At 45.2% G+C, this 22,327-nt stretch overlaps 1 protein-coding gene across 2 annotated transcripts in view; it reads left to right on the top strand.

The window, feature by feature from the left end:
- Positions 1–4,666: 4,666 nt before the first annotated feature.
- EFNB2 (ephrin B2) overlaps positions 4,667–22,327 on the top strand; it is a 53,554-nt gene continuing 35,893 nt past the window's right edge. The window contains exon 1 of one of the 2 annotated variants that reach the window (XM_078658248.1): positions 4,667–5,202. In XM_078658248.1, coding sequence (XP_078514374.1) covers positions 5,081–5,202 — 122 coding nt within the window. In that variant the 5' untranslated portion in view covers positions 4,667–5,080. The remainder of the gene's footprint in view (positions 5,203–22,327) is intronic. The other variant, XM_078658249.1, reaches the window with a different exon arrangement.

Below are 22,327 nucleotides of genomic sequence, written 5' to 3'. Positions count from 1 at the left end.
GTATGAACTGGCATGAAAAGAAAACACAAGTCTAGCATACATATGTCATCTTACAAAGGGAACAGTACTCACCATGGTACAAAATCCTGATAAACAAAGAACGGATGTGCCAAGTCATGGATACAAAACCCATGTGGGTTCTCTAAATGAGAACACGACTAGCTGGATTGATGAGCCTATTTTCAAAACTTAAAAATATAACATACATATAAAGGAGATAGATGCTACAGGTGGTACATATTCCTCATTTTAGTGCTGAACATTAGAAAACGTTACCAGGATAAAACATTTCACTTATCACGAAAACAATCTGGAGACTTCGCTGTACGTAAAATAAACCAGGGGACTGTTATCTGAAAAAAATAAAAGGGCTGAAGCTCAGGCCATAGAAGTTAGGTAATCTGCATTTGAGATGACTTGCACACGAAATGCACCATCACACAGTAAGGCTACTCAGAGCTCGAGCCTCGTGAGGAGGCCTGGACGCAGACACACGCTATGGAAATGCTATACACAGGGCTAAACATTGCAAACACTCATTCAGCCATAAGAATATACAATACGCACTGCCTATAAAAATACAAGGCAGCTGCTGCCATACTGCAAGACGCATGAATATGCCGGCATATCTCAGGACTGAACACTCCCCTTGAAGATTTCATAACTCTGCTTTACTTAAGGCTTCCCTCACATTCTAGAATATCTTCATATGTCCAGGCCTCCTCCACCCGTTGGAAACAGGGTGTTAATGGGAAATTAACAATACTCCCATTTTGTATGTTGGATTTCACTCGTGCTGGATACATTTCAGATGGTTTTAAAGTACAATTTCCCAAGTGGCCCTCACTAGAAGGTGCATTTGGATCAAAATACCCGTACAGTTCCGATCTGTTGTCAATTTTCTATTTTATAAACATTCAGCTCAATGCGCACCTGTTGACTGTTGGACACAGGCCTTCTTTCTCCCCGAGCCGTAAGACTTGTCAGATGCTTACTGGCCTAGGCCTCTGTTGACCCAGGTTTTATGAATATCACTGAAAAAAGTAATACTTACTGATAAATTGCCAAGAGAAGAAAATTCACATTTTCTAGTATGCCCAGTCCAAACGGACTTAATAATTTGAGGAGGCTCATACTTTCAAGCAAGGGCTGGGACAATTCCCCACCCACCATTTCTCTCAAAAAGTGTAAAATCCAGACAAACCACATTGCATATAATGAATTTCTGTGGAAATTAATGGCAAATATTTTAACACTATATATGGGCAGTTGTCGAGCTCAGTCTTAATTTAAATTAATACAAGCAGGCCCGTTAAAGTGAGGCCTAAATAAAAGTACATTTCCAAAATGCATACGCTTGTTTTGAAAAGACTTTAATCTGAGTTCTGTGAGTTTGTAATCAACTGGATCATTGTTGCCAACATTTTATATTTCTCGCATATTGCCTTGGATGCATAGATACATAACAGGAAGTTTCCACCTGACATTCGAAAAATATCACACCGCTTCTGACTGAGGAAAGGGCGTCTTTACACTGCACAATGGGGAGCGATAGCAGCTTCAAAATATATTCTCAAGAAGTATGAATAGACCATTCCCTCAGTCTCAGAAACAGTCTTTTCAAGTTGTCTTGCTTTCATTTCCTTGAATCTACCGGATTTTGAAGTCAAATAGAGTGAAAATGCGGAGGCAAACATTGAAGTAAGTGTGTGTTTTTTTTAAACAAAGAATGTGTATCATCTCTGACAAAAGGCCTTCACGCATGAGTCAAACTAAATGTCACTGCTGAAGGGTACAGCTTGACAGGTCTGAAGCATGTAAACGTTTTGTGGCAAACAAGAGTTCCTTGGAGAAGATTTGCCCTAACCTGTAGACGTGTCAAATGTAAGACACTGTGCCTCGAGCAGTATTTATGTTCGAGGCTGCCTGGTGTCTTGGTTTGGGAAAGTTCATACTATTTGTGGACGGGAAACGTTACCCTTGTGTTTTCCTTTTGATAAAATGTCTCGAATTTTACCCCATTACGCTCCCATGACATTGCAGACATTCTTCTCACGTTCTGGGCTTGTAAATGTTGGTACCGGTCACTATCATTTCAAGAGTCAAATACTTTATAACGTGTCTTCAAAATACACAATCACCCTGGACGGGTCTAACCACCATTTGTACATGTCAACACCAGGAACCTCCCATGAAAATATTGTCAGCGAGAAAAGGGAAGAGTAGCAGTTCGAGGTAGAGCCTGTCGTGTGCCTCCTTTATGTGATTAGAAGATTCCACACTTTAGAGACCAAAGACGACCGGATGTACCTTGTGAAGTAACCCGGCGCTCATTGCCACAGCAGAATGTCTGATCGCATTTCCTTTCCATGGAATGGAATAGACTGTTTAGTGCTGGAAACACTCCACAATTGTGTGAAGAGTGGAAAACACCTCACAGTGCCTGCGCTCCCGCTGGAGCCCAGCTTCAAGCACGTAGTGTGAAGGCGGCACAGCCGTGAGTTCTCGCGAACTTCCTTTGTTTGTTTTGTTTTAGCGGTTGTAATGTACTTTGTCCTTAAATAAAAAGTAAGAGAGTGTGACTCGGGCCTGCTGTTGACAGTAAGGGTGAGGGAACCGACACCTGGGCTGTGAGGAGAGTGCATTACCCATGGCCTTTGAAGGCCTTCCAATCCACAAGGCGCTGTTTACCCGGGAGACCCTGCTGGGCCTTCCCCCTGTGTACACACCGGGACTGAGGCCTAGTGCCTGGGAACACGGCTGTCACCATCCCGAGACTGAGTACAGCAACTGGCTGCATATACCTCAACATTAACAACCCCAAAGCAAGCTTCAAGACACTGACAGCACAAACTGGATTTTCACCTCACAAGCACAAGTCCAACAAAAGAACACACCCTACACCACGCTCCCACATAAAACAACTCTATGTACGTGCCTATATAGACATACACGCTATTAACAGCCACAGTGACAGCTTCTCAGCTAGTGCCAGCATAAAACCTTACAACTCCCAGCAACGATCGGGGTGTACAATATTCAAACACCCAAAGCCACTGCTGAACCAGTGCTAGCATACCTTTTAGATCCCTAATGGCAACAACTCCCAGCTGCTAAATTACACACAACCCCCTTGGACACAATATACAGCGCACACGTACACATATATCACACACTGCAATGAAATAACTGACATTTTGGAGTAGTTGTGAACTATTATGAGTAAACAGGAGTAGAATGACATTGTTTTTTAAGAACTAAGATGCACAAAAGGCAAAGGCAGAAACAATATTTCCAAAAATTATGCACTACCATTACTATACCAGGAATTATGACAGGTTGGAATCCTATGTACAGTTCAAATGGCAAAATGTACCTACACAATAGTGGAACACCTCTCACCATGTTCAAAAAGTATTTATCGTGTTGCTTTCTCGTATATGTTCCAAATGATTGTGCTCTTAACCAGGAAAAAGTAGTTATGATGTGTTCATTTGGTTGTATATGTATGTCTGTGTGGATGTATACCTGTATCTGTATGTATAGGTATGTGTATGAAAAGATAAATTGAAACATGGAGAGCATAATTTCCACCGCAAAAAGTGGAGTTCAGCTACATACAAGCCAGCACTAAAAAAGTTACGATTGTGGCAGGCTGGTGTACAGTTCATGTAAACTGAATAATTGATTGCAATAAAAAATGTAGTTGCCAAGTCCCCTGGTTACAACTTTTATTAGCTAATGCAAGCAGGCTTTTACAAGGTGTAAGTGCATGTTATAAAACACTTCATGAGTATGTCTTATTTACGTGGGATAAGACGCTCGAACTTTGAACATTTTACACTAAGAATTAAGTATTGCGTTTCCCAGTACTATAAATGCTTTATTTATCCAATGGTTGTATGTTAAAACGTCCACATTTGATTGACGTTAGCCAAAACACATTGTCAAGGCAATTGCTACCACAAAACAGAAATAACAAGCAATATGCGTGGTGACCAAAAAACACTTCCGGGAGTCTGATTTTAACTGCTTTCATAGTTTTCGCCTCTTTTTTTAAACCAAGTAGTTTTCTCCCCACATACGTTACATGGGTCTTAGCTATGCTGTGGAAAGTTACGTTGGCTCATTATTTTATTGAATAGCACGACGTTAGCCGAAACAGCTCGACACTATAAAACTGATATAACTCATAAGACTAAGTAAGAACAGCACTAGAGGAACAGCGACCTCTTACTAAAGGAGCAACGGTGCGCATACACCTAGCCTCGGCCTAGAGTTGGAAAGCTGTCGCCGGCCGGGTGCGCGCAGACGGTCCGCCGTGGGTGAACTGTGATGTTGGTGCCCGTTCTTCCACTGGACCTGTAAAGTGGGTTACCACCGTACCCAAAGTAGACAGAGGGCACCGCACAGGCACGGATGTGGGGGGAGCTCCTGGGCGTCCGTTGGCTCAGACCCCCATCGCCCCGCTCCCAGCTATTGCCACCTCAGAAGCCAGAGCCAGACTGAGCCAGCCTGCGTCGTTACCTGCCACCGCCGACGCCACGACGTTGACTGGCGGCCTTATTGTCCAATGAGAATGTGCGCCGTCTACAGCAGCCAATGAGAGACCGACGGTGGGCGGCGCGGGGGGGCTAAGTTTATATGCCTGGTGACTGCGCGAGCGGGGCGGTGTTTTGGGAGCTGGTGAAGGAGAGAGGAGCGCGAGCGGGGCAGAGCGAGCAGGGACGCGGCACCGAGCACAGGCGGCGCTGAGTACCCTAGCACCGGCCAGCCGCACCGAGCCCTACCCCACGGGACCCGAGTGCTCACCGCGGATCCGGCGCTTCATTTTCCCTGGAATCTCCGTCTGTCAGGACTGAGCACCGAGGAGTTTGGGGGACCCCGGCTAACCCTCCCTCCCTCTGGGATTAAGTGCCCCCGGAGCCCAGGAGGACCACTGGCAGCAGCGCAGGATCGCTAGGACCCCCTCCGGGGCAGCGGATATTCTCGGAGCCCACAGGGACCTCGGGGGCAGCAGGAGCCCCAGCGGAGTCCGCGGGAGAGCACCGTCCCGGAGCCGGCAGGAGCCGCCGCGCCCATGGCCGCGCGCAGGGAGTTATTCTGGAGAGGCTGCGGGGCACTTTTCATGGTTTTGTGTCGGACTGCGCTCTCCACTTCCATTGTCTTGGATCCCATCTACTGGAACTCGTCCAACCCCAAGTAAGTGCCGCCGCCCCCCCCTGCGCAGGTGGGGTGACCCCCCGAGCGCGGTGCGCCTCCGCGGGGTGCATGCTGTGCTCCCTGCTGGTGCGGGTTGCTGGTGCGCTTTGCAAGTGGCTCTCTGTTCCAGACCACCGCTCCTGTGGGCCTTCAGCGCCTCTCAGTAGGTCGCATGGTTGACCCCTTCCCTCTGCAGCCCCCCTCCGTTCATGTGCTTGCTGTCCTCTTGGAGTGGCTTTTGCCCGCTGTCTTGGAGTCATTTGAAGACCTGGTCTTGGTTTGGAGCCAGTTGTCACTTTCCTTATTATTTGTGAGTCTCTCTGGTATGACAGTGTCTGTCTTGGGCTCCAGCCTTCCCGTCTGCTCTGAGGTTCCTGATGCTTTCTGTGCCGGTGTGTGTGGGAGTGTATCCCGGTATCCAGGGCTCTTACAGAATGACCCGACTGCAGGTTCTCTCCTTGCGCAGTTCGAGCAGGTGGATAGTTTCACACTCTGGGAAGGGGCGCGCAGACATCGCTGTTATGTGGCTGTAATGTAAGATGGCTCTGGGCCGCACGGAAGTAAGATGGTAGGTGAAGACCCGAGCATGGCTAATGCTTCGGAGGGTGTTTGTGGACAGGGTGTCCTCATATTTTCGCTCTCGGCCCCAGGCTTTGCATGACCGCCTCCACCCACCCCCGGAGAATGGGGCTACAAATAACCCCTGAAGCTTACGTGAGGCAAATCATAACCATTGCATTTTTTTTAATTACCAGAATCACGCAGAATTTTGCTTTCTGGTCTGTCAATGCCAGTATTGTTTTCAGTGGCTCAAGTTCTGCACCTCTCTTCTCCTTGATCTCTTTCATGTGTCCTGGACCCCCATAGTGTGCCATGATGAAGTGGAATAATGTGTGTGTGGGAGGGGGGCATGTAAAACTGTCCGTAGCGAGACCTGATAAAGGGTCAGCAGTGAGTAGCTGACGGGGGTCTGCGGAGAGCCCTGAGAGAGGGTCTGGTAGGGAGTACCTCGGAAAGGGTCTGCGGAAAGCCCTGTTATGTTATGTAGCCAGCCCCGAGGGAGGGTCTGCGCTGTGTATCTCATTGAATCTGCGGAGAGACCTGCTTGGTATGTAGTTGGCCCCGAGGGAGGCTCCCATGCGATCCATGGGAAATGTGAGCCAAGTGAGGTGTTCTGTAGTGGTGGGCGCACCCCACAGAGGGTCTCCTGCGAGCTTCTCTTGAGAAGGTGACTGGTCAGAGGGCGAGATTAATTCTGGTCAGGGGTGAGAGAGAGAGTACTCTTAGAACCACACGGCGAAACTACTTTGGTGAGTTCAGTGAGAAAGCCTACAGGAAGCCAAACTGAGGCGGGATTTAGTGAAAGAGGGGCCTTCAGTGAGCTCGGCGAAAGGGTCTGCAGTGAGTCACACTGCGAGCTCGGGTTGAGGGTGAGTTACATCGCGAGGGCCCGTGAGCGGGTGTGCCACCGGGCACTGATGTAGGCTCATCTTCTTCTACTGCATAAACCATAGAGCACAATTTCCGGGCTACCATAGGTTTCTGTGGCCTAAGCAGCGGCTTAGTACTTTCTACTAGAGAGTATAATGCACGCCGACGTCGTCTCCCTCGCTGGCGTTCATTTACAACGCCTCACGGCCTCCCGCATTCAGTGGCGTAAGGTTAATGATGCCCCCTGCTATATATGAAGAGGCCTCCCCTTAGTCTTCCTTATCTCTCAGATGTTCATTGACTTTGAGCTGAATGCCCCCCACCCCTAAGGGTTGCCCCACCGGCAGCGCCGCAAGGATTTACGTTACGCCCCTGCCCACGTTCGTTTTCGATACTCCCAACACACCGTCTGCCTTATAAACGCCTTAAAGAAATCACTTTGGATCGTAAAAAAGACCAATTAGGAAACATGCATTTCGCGATGAAAACATCTCCTAATTATTACTCAATGAAAACAAAACCTAAATATTGCTCTCTGTTTAGAATCCTCCCGACTACATAATCCAAACATGAGATTGTTGAATTACATGTCAATCTTTGTTTAGTCTACAGTTGGGCTCCTGTGCATCTGACTGTTTCTCTAGTATCGGTAGCTGAGAATACTTAAGTGAACCAAGAGCCCACTGATTCAGTAAATGTGACGTCACCCCACTGACTTAGTCATTTTTTAGACCTGGGAATCTTGAGAGTTTGTCTGGGACCGGATGTGTGTGGCTTGCAACATGCACACAGTTCTCTGCAGCCAGGGCATTGACCCACATAACTATCTTGTGTGTGGTGGATACCAGTCGGCGCGCATACATTATTTTCAGGCCGGACAAGGGGGCGTCTGGTGTATTCGCCCACCGTTCCTCCTTGATGGCTACACTACGCACGCTGCAGGCGGTGGGTGAGCCCGCATCTTGAGTCAGGGTGCTGCGCGCTTCTCCGTTTCGGTAAAAGGCAGATCATGAGAAAGCGGGAGGGAAACCAGACAGGTTTGGCCTGTCTCCGGGAGTTGGGAGTTTAGATGGCAGGCTGGAACACAACCCCCACCCCGTACACACCCACAGCCCGTGGAGGCATCGCTGCCGCCTGCTGCACCCCGAAGGGCGCGCAGGAGATTCAATTGTTAAAGCATCTCACTTTCAGACAAGTGAATCCAGGCTAATGCTTCATTGCATTATCACACAGCCTAGCATCTGGGAACACCCGGGAAGGTGATTTCGTAATTCGAAGGAGATTAACTCTATTTGTCATATTACCGTTTATGATGACAATAAAGGGGAAAGAGATTAGAAAAGCTGATATATAGCACCACATTTTGCTAAAATCAGAAGGACTCTCCTTTCTAAACAGGGTTTGTGTGCATATATGTTTAGCCCTTCTGCTCTCATAGCGAGCTATGTGTCTTCTTGTGCCGTGTGGTGGCTCTGTAAGGAATGAAGTGCCTTATTAGGGTTTTCTGTTCCCTCTCCGTAATGTATCTCAAAGGGACAGAGGTTTGCAGTTTGGTTCGACCTGCGAGTAAAACTGCTCGCAAATTGGGTTCTTCCTGCCCGGGTTAAACGAGAGGTACATTCGAGATGCGTCATGAACATGCACGGATGGATGACATGAAATCTGAAGAAAACTGGATAGTAGCATCTGGCATTTTTTTGTCCGGTAGGGGTCGCTATTCGAATACACAAGGCATCTTCAACCTCTTTCATCAACTGAAAGCTTCCCCATTCCCAGCTAAAGTGGACACCCCCAGTAAACAGTACGTCCATTTATATCGACATCACAGGCCAATACTACCCAAGTCGCTCTTTGGACTTTCATGTACGTCTCAGTCATTGGTTGAAGTGCTACCACAAGTTACAAAGGCGTTTTGATCTAATGGCCTTTTTTCTTTCCAAATTCAGTATTGGGATTTAGCCAGTCAGGGATGTTGTTTTTCTCTGATTAATTGAAACGTAGTCTGTGCTGTGGACAGCACACCCTTAAAGTAAATCAATGTTGCTAGTTTCGGTGATGAATGAGTTTCCTCGCGGTGGGGCTGGCGATTCATCATCACGGGTTGGGTTTGGTTGGAGGGACACTCTCTCCCTTGCAAGGACTGGGTGACCCTTGACTCTCCAGCTCACAGTGTTTTGAGCTTTGTGCTCTCGCTTCCGGGTTTAAGAATGGCTTGCATCAGATAGCGTTTCTTAGCAGGCACACTGTGTACCAGACCTGCTTCCTACTGAGAGGTGCAAGTGTGGCGCTATTCAAAGCACTGGCTTGCAAACGCTAGCCATTTTAACAAGTAGAGCAGCAATTCTGAGAAATTAAGGTTGTTTCCGAATGGAAGATTGAAAGTCTTGCAGGAAAATGTCTTGTCTGATAATACCAGTTATAAGTGAAACGTTATATAATACTGTCCCTTTGTATGCAAACCAGCAGCCTTGCTGGGAACTAAGTGCTGCGACAGCTCCATTTAAGCATTAATGTTTTTTTAACAGGACAGCAGCCGTGTTAAGAAATACTGGTATTAGGCCATTAACGTCATATCAGACCTTTTGTCATGCCCAGTCACTGCCCCTTTGAAGTCACATCAACACAATTGAGAAGTAGAGGTACTGGCCCCTCAAACGCACAGGAGCCCCAATGGCAACTGCAGTTAAATTCACGTTCAAAGTAAGGCCGCTCTGTTGAGAAGTGCAGGCACTGTCCCAGTAAGGACACAGCCCCTTTGAGTACTATAGACATTGTCCCATTAAAAGTAAAAGTCGATCGGCAGCACTGGGAGGTACAAGAACTGTCCATGTAAAGGTTCACCAGTCATGGTGAGAAGTTTCATGACAATGTCTAGCCTCAGTTAAATTAACACTCTTCAGTGGCTATCCGGACTTCTCCATTCACATCTTCCAGTTATGTCTACAAATGCATGAGCCATGTTCAAACATTGACGAGAGACGATGGCTGCCATTTTGAAACTTTGTTCACATCTTTCTACTGCCACAACAAGGATGTCGAAATAAAAACGGCATATGATGTGCTTTAAGTAGCAACTTTCTATAAGGCATCATTTGATTTATGTTGCGTTGGTGTTGGGACAAATCAACACCACTCCAATATACAGCTCGTGGCTCTCCATTCTTCTCCTATAAACAGCCCTTAATTCTGGCCAGATGTCCCCAGTGGACCGTCAGATCATGAACTCAAAGCCGAGCATTTTTCTAATTGAAAAAAACCCGAAGTTAGACCTGCAGCTAAACATAAACACATTTTCCTTCAGGCACTTGTTCCTAAAACACATTACTTAATTGAGAAATTATTGTTTTTTCAAATCACCCAGTTTCCCTCTATTGATTCTTCACTGTTTCAAAAGCTAGAACAATATATTTGCTTGGCCTGTTTCTCTATGACCTAACTCTGTGTTCACATTCTGTTTGTGCACAAACTTCATAAGCCCCACCGCCCCCATAAAATCTGCTTCAGAGTTTTTGTGTTTTTTTGATTGGAGGGTCCCTCCTCATTTCTAGCCCTATTTTAGTCTGTCGATATTCGCATATATGAATTCGTTTTTGCTGATCACCTGCAAGTTCAGCAAGCCTGTTATTCTCGGATTTAACCCAAGGCCCAAATATGACTAGCAGATATTTGTGCCATGGCTAGACCATGTTAAACAAATTTGTCGAGGGAAAATGTGCCTTTGTGTCTCATTGGTTTGTCAGAAAATGCATAAAAAACCTACCAGCCTCTAGCTCTGTTTAAACAAACTGCACAGAGGCCTAACTCAACCCCTGCCCCTTCATTGTCTCCTAGGCGCTCGTTTGTGGAGATCAACAAATGCACATTCAGTGCAGGCTGAAAGGGCCCCTTGAACTCTGCTCCGCAGTGTGCGTTTGGGTTAATCATGTCGACTTGAATATAGAAGGGTAGAAGGACTGCGCGCCAGGGGTGGACGTGTTAGTGCGCACCAGGCGCATTCCTGGCATTTTGGCAGCATGATGGACTGTGGCTGTGGACAGTCCGAGCCACAGGGCGCTGAAAAAAGCTGCGGACAGTGATACCCTGAAATGACTTCATGTGCTAGTGCTGGTGGAAACCCCCTTGCTGGTAGTTATGTTTTTGAATTGTTCCCCTTGTCACTATTTGTGTGTTTGTACCTAAAGATGATAATGATTATGAAGTAAAAATAATAGTAACATTTCATATAGCACTTCAAACCAAAATCCTGCGTAAGCAGGCGCTATAAATAACGGGTGTTTAGGTTACCTAATTTAATGGCGAAGTTTCCATCGGTATTTTTGATTGGTTTCCGACGTGTGGCGTCCATTTTGTAGCTCTCATATGCCCCGAAAACTACATTGTGTAGCTGGATAGTGGCGAAATATGTTATACATGACTTGTGTCTATGCTTCTCTCCGACCTGGTCTCAGTCATGCAAGGGGTGAGGCTAAAATGATTGCGGGGGGGATGGGCCTCGACCTAGCGGTAGATTCGGCTGTTGACCCTTGGCACGTCGATATGACAAGCAGCACAGAGTGTTGACACCCAGAAGCTCTCATCGTCCGGGGCTCAAGAGGGCCTGGTGTGGTCGCAGTGTCCGGGGCTCAAGAGAGCCTGGTGTGGTCGCAGTCTTCGCTTTTTATTGTTTCAGACACTTGACAGGGTCCCCGGGGAGAACGGCTTTGAGCCCCGCCTCTGTGTGAGAATCCATTACCCAATATTTAGCTGCAGAGCTGAGAGCAGGGCCGAGGGCATTATCTGCCTAGTGAAAGGGTAGAAGGGCCTAGATGAGCCTTTGCAGGCCTTGGGCCTGCATACTTGTTACACCCAGCTTGCTGTGAGCCCTCTCATGCTAGAGTTGGCACTGACAGTTTAGCGGATTCCATGTTGAAGGGCGTCCTTGTGTGCATATTAACTTCGAAATCTAATGTACAGTGGGGGATTACAATTCTTTCATTTTACTGTCTGTCACCCTCACGCCTGTCTGTAGCTACCACATCACCCTTCAGACCCTCTCACTACGCATCCATATTCTACAAAAAATATTCCTATAATAATGCTTTGAATACAGTGCACCATGGACCCAACCCTCAGTTGGAACTTAAAACGCCAATTGGCTATTGTCGAGATGCTTTTAAGTTTAACCCAGTTTTTATATCCGTAAATTTATTAAAATACTAATTCCATTCAGGTTTGTTTCAACATGGCAGTGTTTGGTTTAATTATGAGCAGGACCTGAACTATCTGCCACTGTTTCCACAGAGTAAAAAGTAAGATAAAATGCCACGGCTACCACGGTTGTGCCTTGACACAAATGAAACCTTCACAGGCCCGAAGGAAGCTTCTGTGTCCTTAAACCCAACCTCACAGCTCATAGGTGCTTATAGCAAATTAGAAGAGAGACCGTCTGAGAAAAATGGTGATTAAAATGTTTGTGTGCGCCTAATCCCAGCTGTTCTCTGGCTGCTGACAGAAAGGAAACCTGTTTTTCATGTCATTTATCAAACATCTACATAGATTTTGCTTATGAGGTTACCCTTTGTGCGCCGTTGTAGGGGGAATTAAATAGAAGTGTTCAAGTGTTTAAAATATTTTGATTAAAATATGCGCAACCAGAGAGCTATAAGCTTCTGGCCAAGACTTAATTCTTTCATTGAATGCGGTGTTTTTTTCCCTCTCGCTTTCTCTCAACTGCTGTATGAAAAGAGAGGACTCATGGCAAAGGGGGGACAGTATAAGAACAGCTTGGAAAAACTCCTGTGGCTTCATTGTGCATAGAAAGGCCGAGAAGACAAAGACGGGGGTAATTCGGCCCTTCTCCCATGATGAGAAATGTAAAGCGCTGACGCCGATGCCCTGTTTAACTTGTTTAATTCCCATTTTTTAAAAGAAAAAAGAACTCGCTCTGTGCCAGCCGTGTGAACCCCGAAGATGTCTTTGGTAATCCATTTTGTAGCTCCCAATCGAAAAACAAAGTGAAGCAGGGGGAAAAAAGGAGGCTTGACACAATTTGCGTTTTATTTTTAGGCAAATGAAGGCCGGTCATAGTTAATAAGGGGATTACAAGGCGGGCCCGGGCTTTACAGATGTAATGTAAATCGAGGCCAGAGCATAAAGACACCGATCCCCTTTGATTGAGGCTTGTGAGAGGAGCGAGCAAACGGTAATCTGATTGTAGGCCAATAAAAACACCATTTTCTGTCTTTCACGTGAAAATAATGTGGTAAATCCTTGCTCTGCAAGTGGATGTAAAGGAACGATGCCATGGCAACGTATAGATTAGCTTGATGTTATAGATGACAGTTTCTGAATAAGGGGGTGGGCGGGGGGGGGGGGGGGTTTGCAACCATAAGAGCCCTGCTTGGGGCTGTTGGAAATGATGTGAGCACGAAACAAAATTTGGGGGGCTGGATTAGAGAACATGAATAGGGGTCTGTCTGTGGAAAGGCTGCAAAGAAAAGCCGCTCAGTCCTTGCTCACTGGCATTGTTAAAACAGGACCAAGGTGGCTTTCATTACTACTTTTTCTGTTCTGGCTGATTAATATATTTGAGGTGGTGGTTGTCCTGTAGGGGTGGGAGCGCCCTATCGCCACCCCTTTCTTAACTCTTGGCCCTGGGGCTTTAGCACAGCCCCCTGTGGATTAACTACCCTCAGATCCAGTGTATTTTCTCTGTACATAGGAAGGGAGGGGAACCTGGAAAGAAAAGGGGCAATGGGCAGGACACGAGTGACCTTAAAAGGAAAGTTTTTTTTCTCAGCCATACTTTTTGATTATTTATCAGCCATTGGTGTCAGAGCTGACTAGTGGTACTTTCACCCCAGTTGTCGTTTATGCCAAACACAGCATAGTGCTTTCTCGGTTTCTGCAGCAAAACCACACTAGGGCCTAATGTTTACTTAGTATCCAGGTTTGGCTTCAATACGACCAGGGACAGGGGACCACATCGAATACCTTGATAATCATAAGAACACTGTGCCAGCGTGTCATCAGCAGCTTTGCCAGCTTGGGACTAGAGTTAGGGCATAAACCATCAGTTCTCCTTAGAGACCGACGGGCAAATTGTCTACCGTCTACCCGTTTTGCAACTGCTTGAAGTTTTGAAACTAGCCTGAGGAATGAAGTGTTGAATCGTGACTCTGTCGACTTCCTGTCCGTACTTCCTGTGTATGAAATCCTTGACGTGATTCGAAAACGCCATTGGTAGGGTTGCCAAGATGATAAGTCAGTATAAGGACAGTTATTCACAGGCCGGGGCGCCGAATGTATTCACGGATTAGAAGAATGGCTAGCTTAGTAGAAGACAGTAAGTAGTTCGTACGGAAATAAGCGATGTATTCGTGGCAGCCTTCCTTCTGTGTCTGCCTCTCACATGCTACAGTCTACACATTGATACCTTCTGAGATATAGAAAAACAAGCCCTACGTTGCATCACTGCTGTTTTCTGTGCTGCACTCCAGTCGTCAGGAAGCTAGATTTTCAGTGAGGCCTACCGGCAGGCCATCCCTTCACCTGAACTAAAATCTTGCAGGTCACAGCAGCAATAAAAATGCTCTGGCGCGCGTGCATAACGCCGAATTTCGATTACACTCAATCACAAGTTAATAGCTAAGAAGCAAGAACAGGCTCTCTGTGGGGAACATGAATACTCTTCGCTAATACGCCCCAGCCACTGAGATGTGAAGGCAGATATGTTCCCCACTCTCTGTCAGGGCTGCAGTCATTCGGGTGGTGTCAGCGGCCAAAATGCCTCCAGTACCCTGCAGGCCCTCTTGATGGAGGATAGGTGGCCAGTTGCACTGCCTTGCACATTATGGCTTTAATTACTTTAACCCTGGTCTTCATGTGGAAAGCATGAGGCCAGGCCGCCCGGCCTTTCTTCTTTTGTCATAGGCCTGCTATAAATATGCACCAGCCCTGCATTTGAAAAGCTGGAGGAGGCTGCAAGCTTGCCTGCCATTTACCATGCTCTGTTCCCCCTGCTAACAAGCAAAATACTTTAGCTGAATAGCCCATTAGCAATCATTGTCAAATGCAGAATGCAAGGGGCTGGGATGTGACCAGCCTACAGATCCCAGAAGGTTGCCCTGGGGAGGGAGCAGGGGGCGAAGAATCCACCCCCAAAGAAATGGGCCTCCACATTTAGATGTGTGAAGACCACGCTGATGAAGAAGGCCTCTTCTGTGCATGCAGTGTAGGCAAAACTAGCACAGATAAATAAGAGAGATTATGGTGATTTCATCGCGGACACAGTCATAAAGTAGTTTAGTGGGATAATTCGCACCCAGAAGTGCATATGTAACCACCTGGTCACAAGTTGTGTTCCCCCAACATAGTATTTCATCCTTCCAAAGTCGATGATACTGTGAGTAGCTTTGAGTTGACCAATAGTGATGTCGTTAATATTCTATCAAAATTTGCCAAATAAATTGTTGTGGTTGATTAAATGCAGTGATTAGAGAGGGAGAGGGAGAGGGAGAGAGAGAGAGAGAGAGAGAGAGAGAGAGAGAGAGCCGAGAGCCCCCTCCCAATGTATTACATTTAATCCAGCAATATAGCAATATAGCAAGGAACAAAGGGAAATCTGTGCTCCACCTGATTTTTTAGAACATTGTTTCTGGCGGAAACACTTCGACATGTTGATTATAGTTCCATTAATCATTATTTTTTATGAAAGAGTACTTTATTTGGTTTCGGCTTTTGTTTTCATTGTTTGCCAAAAAGTTGAGCTCGCACAGGAAGAACATACTGTTTCGGCAATGTTAAAGCTGCATCAGGTCAGTACATGTTAAGGTAAAACAATTTCGTGTCAAGGAAGGTGTGATAAATCGCAGTTTCGCTTTACTTTTTTTTTCATTTTGTCGAGGAGGCGCCCACAGTATCCGGTCCCAATTCATAAACTTGTATAATTTAGATTTGATGGTCAGTCCCGCAGTCAAGCAGTGGCTGGCAGGATAGGCTGTGAATGATTCTGCGCCCTCATATTGTGCAACGTTACAACAAGCGCAGCCTTCGCTAGGCGGAGACCTAAAAAAACGAGTCTGTAATGCATTACAAAGAGTGCCTGAAATGAACATATGCTGTTCATACAAGGCCTTTCTCAAAGCTTTGTACTGGCAAGTCCTTACCGAAAAGCTGCACATTTCGATGTGCAGACCGAATATCGACAGGACACAATATCTAGGAAAATAACGAAAATTTTCGACAGGAAAGGAAGTCTAGATTTTCTGTACCTAACTCCACATATATGTACCATGGCGATATATTTAATATATATATATATATATATATATATATATATATATATATATATATATATATATATATATATATATATATATATATATGGCAGGAGACACTGCCGAAACGCATAACAGCAAGCAACAATAAAAGTGTGCAAAAACTTTACCAAGTCTGCTGTGTCCGGTTTGGAGGGGAAACTGGAGATTGGAGTTTACACACACACACACATATATATCCACAAAATACGTAGTAAAAACGGAATCACGTACTCTCAGGACACACACAACTGGTTCATAAGTTTCAGGAAAGTTTATTCCGCTTCTCCGTAACACACTTTTCAGCAGTTGCGGCCTACTTGGAATGGGAACAACCCGACAAGCCCCTGCAAGGAGCAGTCCTGGTTCTTCACAATAGGATTTATTTAACTTTTAATGCGTCACTGCTGGTCTTTTGCCGAGCTGCTATTTTTAAGTTACATTGATAAACAAGATCACCATACTTTGAGTGGCACCATGTTGGTGCTCCTAAGCATGCCAACGTATTTGGACAGGACACATACCAGCACCTCTCAGCTACATTTCAGCTGTTTAAATTGAGCAGTACTGCCTACTCGCGTGCCGTGGACATCTAGGAGTCATTGGCGCATGCTCGTTTGCACAGCAATGCAACAGACTGCGAAAACCATAACTTCATGCAAAAGCTGTAATTCTTTGAAATTGGTGCCTTGAGGTCTAATCAGCCCCTTTTTGAGGCTTCACTTCCTCAAAACAATCGTATGCCATCCAAACGCTCCACGACATTTGTTCTTAACGTGCTATGGTTGGCCTGTTGTAACTGAGCACATCATTAGTACATCCAGTCGGAAAATATTATAGAACCAACTGTCAGTGGACATCTCAGGAGCCCATAAAATAGTTGTGTAAACAGTCGTACTTGTCTAAAGATGGACGAAATGCATAAAAAACGTACTTTGTACTTGTCTCTAAATGTATTGTTTTGTATTTTCTATCTATGTCAAGCCTTGGAATCTTTATAGGAGTCTCTAGGAGCACAAAGTGAGGGGGGCGACATCTTTTTCTATGCCTGGCCAGAGTTAAATGTTTTTTTGCATGCAGTGGCCTGCCAGCTTTGAGCTCGTCAAACCCCAGACGGCTCAAATTGAGGCCAAGCCGGTGTCTACAGCCAAATGGAATCCTGGCGGCAGGCCAGTGGACCCAATCCGTGCAACCCTGTAATGTTCTGCAGGCTTCGAGTGGCTTGTACAAGAAATCTATGGAGCAGATGCTGTTGACTTATTTTTGGTTCAACACTGGTACCTTACCATGCTTCAGTACATCATTTTTGCTGCGTTCACTTTTTGTTCTGTTTGCTTTGTGCCTACTCTGTGCTGTAGACCCTGTAGTTATGCGTGCAATCTTGTTCCCGAGGAATTAGGTTTTTATTTTTAGCATGCCTCCAATTCATATCTACTTTTTACTGATCACTATGTTTTTCTCTCACCATCTCTTTTCTTCAACTTCCAACCCTGAACACATTGCTTTTCTTTCACAATAAGTCTAGGTGTTCCACCTAAATTAAAACTTAAATGTGGCTAGTAAATAACCAATTGTTTTTTTTGTTTCAATTATCTGACCTTTTTGATAGGTTAATCTACTCTTTTTAATGTATTATAATGGTCTTTAAGCTAATTTTGGATGTAATGTGACACGTTACACATTTGTTACACTCGTATCCTCTATGCATGCATTCAACTCTTGCATTTGTGGTGATATTTGTAAATGTAATGCTCTGTATTGCCAATTATGCTACCTGTGTCCTCAAAGTCTAGACACAACGCCCTTATCACCTCCCTGGCAGAGCACTGTAATTACTATTTTCTCATTCCTATGTTCCTGGCTTTCAATACCTATGCAGAACTTACTTGCGTCGCAGCTTTTCCTAAATTTCTGGCAAGCTTGATAGGAAAAGTCCTCAGGGCACAGAAACGCTCAATATAAAAGAAAGGTTAATTGTCCATAAGTTGAAAAGAGTCACTGCAATAATGAAAAGCTGGATTGCAACACGGTAGGCAGTATGTTTGCTAAGTAATAATTAATTAAGATTGCGCGGTTCGAATGCTCAAGTTCATTAACATATTTTTCTCATTGTCAATATATGGACCCTGAAAGTGGTCTGGGAAGGATTTTGTGTCTCTGCCTGACATAAGTTACAGATATTAGGGGTCGTTGGTAGCTCCCATTATAAAACGGCCCTTTTTTCTCGACCAAGCTTGAATTTTTGCTGAGGTTGGTTCAAAAGCCCTGGAGGAAGTGACTGAAAGTGTGAGTTGCTTCTTTGTAGACAGCAAGCTTCTACATTGGCCTCGCCTAGCCACCTCTGCATAATCAGACTGTCCACACCCTTTTTCACAGACAAGTGCTCGGGGGTGTTACTGGGAGCAAGATAGTACAGGCAAAACCACTCTGTATTTGGGGCCCAGCGAAGGTAGATGTGGTATGGCTGGGACTCCTGAGCTCTGGTCTGACTAGAGAGTGTTGGAAAGAAAGTGATGCAGCATAACAAAGCATAAAGTGAAAAAACCTGTTCCCATTATCAGCCCATTAGCATTGTTTTTTGATTTATACACTCCAGCAACAGCCAGTACATTTAGGACATAGCAGCTGGTCCTGCTTAACCCAGACTGGGGTGTGGTCTGTAAGGGTGACTCCCATTTTTTTTCTGGTTCTTTCTTTAGTTTACGGGACATTAACCGGTGTACGTCTCCTCAGGAAAATGTTATGCTTTTACATTTTCAGCTCCTGCTGGCTGTGACCGCACTCTAGTAGAAACAGGTTTCTGTTACACGGTGCAGATTCCTGGAAAATAAGCCGTCCCTCCTTTCTACTGTGCTTGAACCTACTTTGAGAGTTTTCAACAGCCCTCTCTAAACACATTTAAAAGTTTTTTTTTGGGGGGGGGGGGCACGGGCAGGGTGGGTAGAAACCAATTAATTTCTGTATTTTGTGTCCAGAAAATGTATGAAATGCTTTACTATCCGAGGTAGTCTTCTTCCATTAGGTGTTCAGTGGAGCGCCGCTGTAGGCGGTGAAACTCAATATGTTAGTGACTTGTATGATAATTGTTGCATGACAGAGGGAAATGGATTAAGATTAAGTTCAAGTGTACACAACAGCACATGGACTTTTTCAAGTCGAAGTTGAGATTATTCATGGCAGGGAGGGGCCCCGGTAGCTTTGTAGTCTTGAATTACATTTGTTTTGCAAGTACCTAGAGAATTTGGTGGAGGGTTTTCTGTCGCTGTTCTCTCACTCTGATGAAGCTTGCATACAGACACTGGAGATTATGCATGCATGACCGTTTTTTTGTTCCCTGTCGTAAATACCCTCAGTGGATAGACAAATAAGAGCCTAGAATAAAGCTAGCGCTCAACAACAAATGAAGAGAAGAGAACTGGTATAGTAGGCATTACCTAATGACAGTTTGGAGCAGGCAGATATTTGTGCATTTCTTTGAGTGACAATGGGCCAGCAAGACAAACTCTAACTTCATGTCTAGTAAGACTTCAGTGGCCTCATGTCAGGGTCCCCTCTTCCACCTTCTCAGTTCAGAAACTGTGGCTATCATTGCTTTAGACAAGTCAGGAAGGAGCCTGTTCAGCGACAAAGATAAACTGTCTATCCTTTTAACAACAAAAGAGCATTGAAAAGAGAGGCAGGAGGTCCCCTCCTTTGTTTTTCAACATTCTCTTATTTCACAACAGCATATTGCAAGGCATCCATTTAGGACTTGCCGAAAGAGAACACCCCATTTTCTGACTAACAGAAGGGTCTGACACTATGCAAATGTTTCACGTTCAGCTTAAGGCAGTAGAAAGAGTCCAATTAATTTTTTTAGCCGGCGTCGCTCTGGCTGACTTGTCTGGGCCTTTATATTTTTTAAGACCTTGAGGAGGGTGAAACCTACCTTAGAAAATCCTTTGGTTCCGCTTGTATGCGCCACCTTCTTTTAAGACCGGACGTTCTTTTGGCGTGTGTTGTATAGCTGAATAGATTCAGCCTACCCCTTAAACTGAGTTTCATAGAGTTTTCTTTCTTTCTGTCAGTCAGACGCACACCTCAAAGGCAATAGATAAAGCACATGTTGAGGTTAGCACAGTGATCTTAATACTGTGGCCTCCTACACTTTCTGGTTGGATATCTTCAATTTGCCTACCCCTTAAACTGAGTTTCATAGAGTTTTCTTTCTTTCTGTCAGTCAGACGCACACCTCAAAGGCAATAGATAAAGCACATGTTGAGGTTAGCACAGTGATCTTAATACTGTGGCCTCCTACACTTTCTGGTTGGATATCTTCAATTTGCCTTCACCTTTACATACTTTATAAGGTGATCACTTATTACATTCTCCATGGATGTTGATCCACTGATGCTTAATCTCATGAATTATTTTCTGATGTCAACTTGTTGATTTTATATAATGGTTTTTTTCTTAAATTGCTTAATCTTCACTTGTTATTCTTAAGTCTGATTAGGTTTCCTCTTCTCATCACATGTACCTGTCAAACACGCCCTTTCATTATCTGCTGTCTAATTAGTTCCATGCATTGTTGGAGTCATTTTTGTTCCAGTGCAGACCAAAGCATTGATGGATCTCAGGGGCACAAACATGTTTTGTAGCTTCTTTATGAGCTTATAAGATGCGGGTTAGCAGTCATCTATGTCAGTGCTTTGAAAGAAAGACATCTGTGTGACTTGGAATGCCTAGTTCGGGGTACCGGAGTGTGGAGTACTGCTACGGGTCAAGATGCGAGTCTCATCCACAGTAGACTGCATCATTTATCAAGAGGTGACTCGAGAGTGCAGCTCATTACAATGCACCTACTTCTAGCAGCACAATGCCACCCATTCAGGACCTCCATAAATGCCTGTCCATTGTAGACAGGATGCCAGTCTCCGCACTGACCCCGCTCTCATTATTTGGAAGCACACTTGATCAGGAATGCATGCGATGTTGGATACCTGCGAGAAAGGAAGTGAAGGCAGGGACCTAGGAGCTACCGAACTGACACATGGAAGTGTGTGTGAATGTTTTTTTATTTTTAAGATCAGCATGCATTGGGACAGCTTTTTTCAGATTTTGTTTGGATTCATTTCTTTGAGATAAAGTGTGTCCTTTGATGGTGAGCTCTTGAAATGTCTATTAATTGATTAACTAGAAGGCTTCCTTCCAAAGATCAAATATTTTAGTTAACTTGCTGCGTAGTAAAAAAAAAATCCTCTGATGTTCTTTTGCGAGGCCTTGTCTGAACACTGATCTCAGTGAACACGGGAATTTGATTTAGCAATTAATATCCGTACCTGGTGGTCTCCTTCAGCCAAAGAACAAGAGATTTCTACTTGGACTTTAATATTTTAATGAGCCCGTAGGCATGGCTGCGCACGAATGAGCTGGGATTTGTAAGTCGGTTGTTTAAGGTTATTGCTCCTCGTAGGATGTTCATTAGAAAGCTTTCTTTGCTGCTTCTCACAGTCATTCATCCATCGAGGTGCATCTTTGATGAATCCCAAAGGCCGAGCGTGGTGCGTCTTTTGAGACTGTATTTATTGATCACGACTTTTAGCTGGAGGCATGAAGGGGACGCCTCTTTGAAAGATCTAATTTCCTCGAGAAATATCTGCACTGTTCATAGAAGTCATTGTAAAGTTTTAATGTTGAATACAATTTTAGAAATATATCAATAAAATATTACTATTTATTGGCACAGGGCTGATATGCACAGGTGTTAGGTTGGACTGCAGAGCCAGGGGGTTAGAATGCAGAGACACCGAGTAGAGAATATAGAGGGACAGGGTTAGGATTCAGAGGGACGGGGTAGCTATGCAGAGCCATGCGGCTGAAATGCAGAGGCAAGAGGTTGGAATGCAGAGAGACAGAGTTCGCATGTATAGTGACGGGTTTAGGATGCAGAGGGACGCGGTTGGAATGCAGAGTGATGAGGTTGGAATGCAGAGGCAGGGGGTTGGAATGCAACGATGCAAAGTTAGAATGCAGAAGGTGGGGTTACGATGCAGAGGGGCGGGGTTGGAATGCAGAGGTAGGGAGTCGGAATGCAAAAGCACAGTATCAGAATGCAGAGGGTGGGAGTAGTATGCAGAGGTGCGGGTTGAAGTGCAAAGCCATTAGCTTGGAATGAAGCGACAAGGTTGGATTGCAGAGACAAAGAGTAAGAATGCAGAGGGACGAGTTTAGAATGCAGGGGCATAGCCATCGAATGTTGAGGCATTTGTTAGTATACAGAGTTATGTTGTTAGCATGCAAAGGTACAGGGTTAGAATGCAGAGGCGTGAGGTTGGAATGCATAGGCAAGAGGTTGGAATGCAGGACCATACGGTTCGAATGTAAAGGTAGGCAGTTGGAATGCAGAGGGACTCAGT

The sequence above is a fragment of the Lissotriton helveticus genome, chromosome 8 (assembly GCF_964261635.1).
Source record: "Lissotriton helveticus chromosome 8, aLisHel1.1, whole genome shotgun sequence".
In the NCBI taxonomy this organism is placed as follows: Eukaryota; Metazoa; Chordata; class Amphibia; order Caudata; family Salamandridae; genus Lissotriton; species Lissotriton helveticus.
Note: the sequence above shows the minus strand (reverse complement) of the source record. Positions and strands in the feature narration are given on the sequence as shown.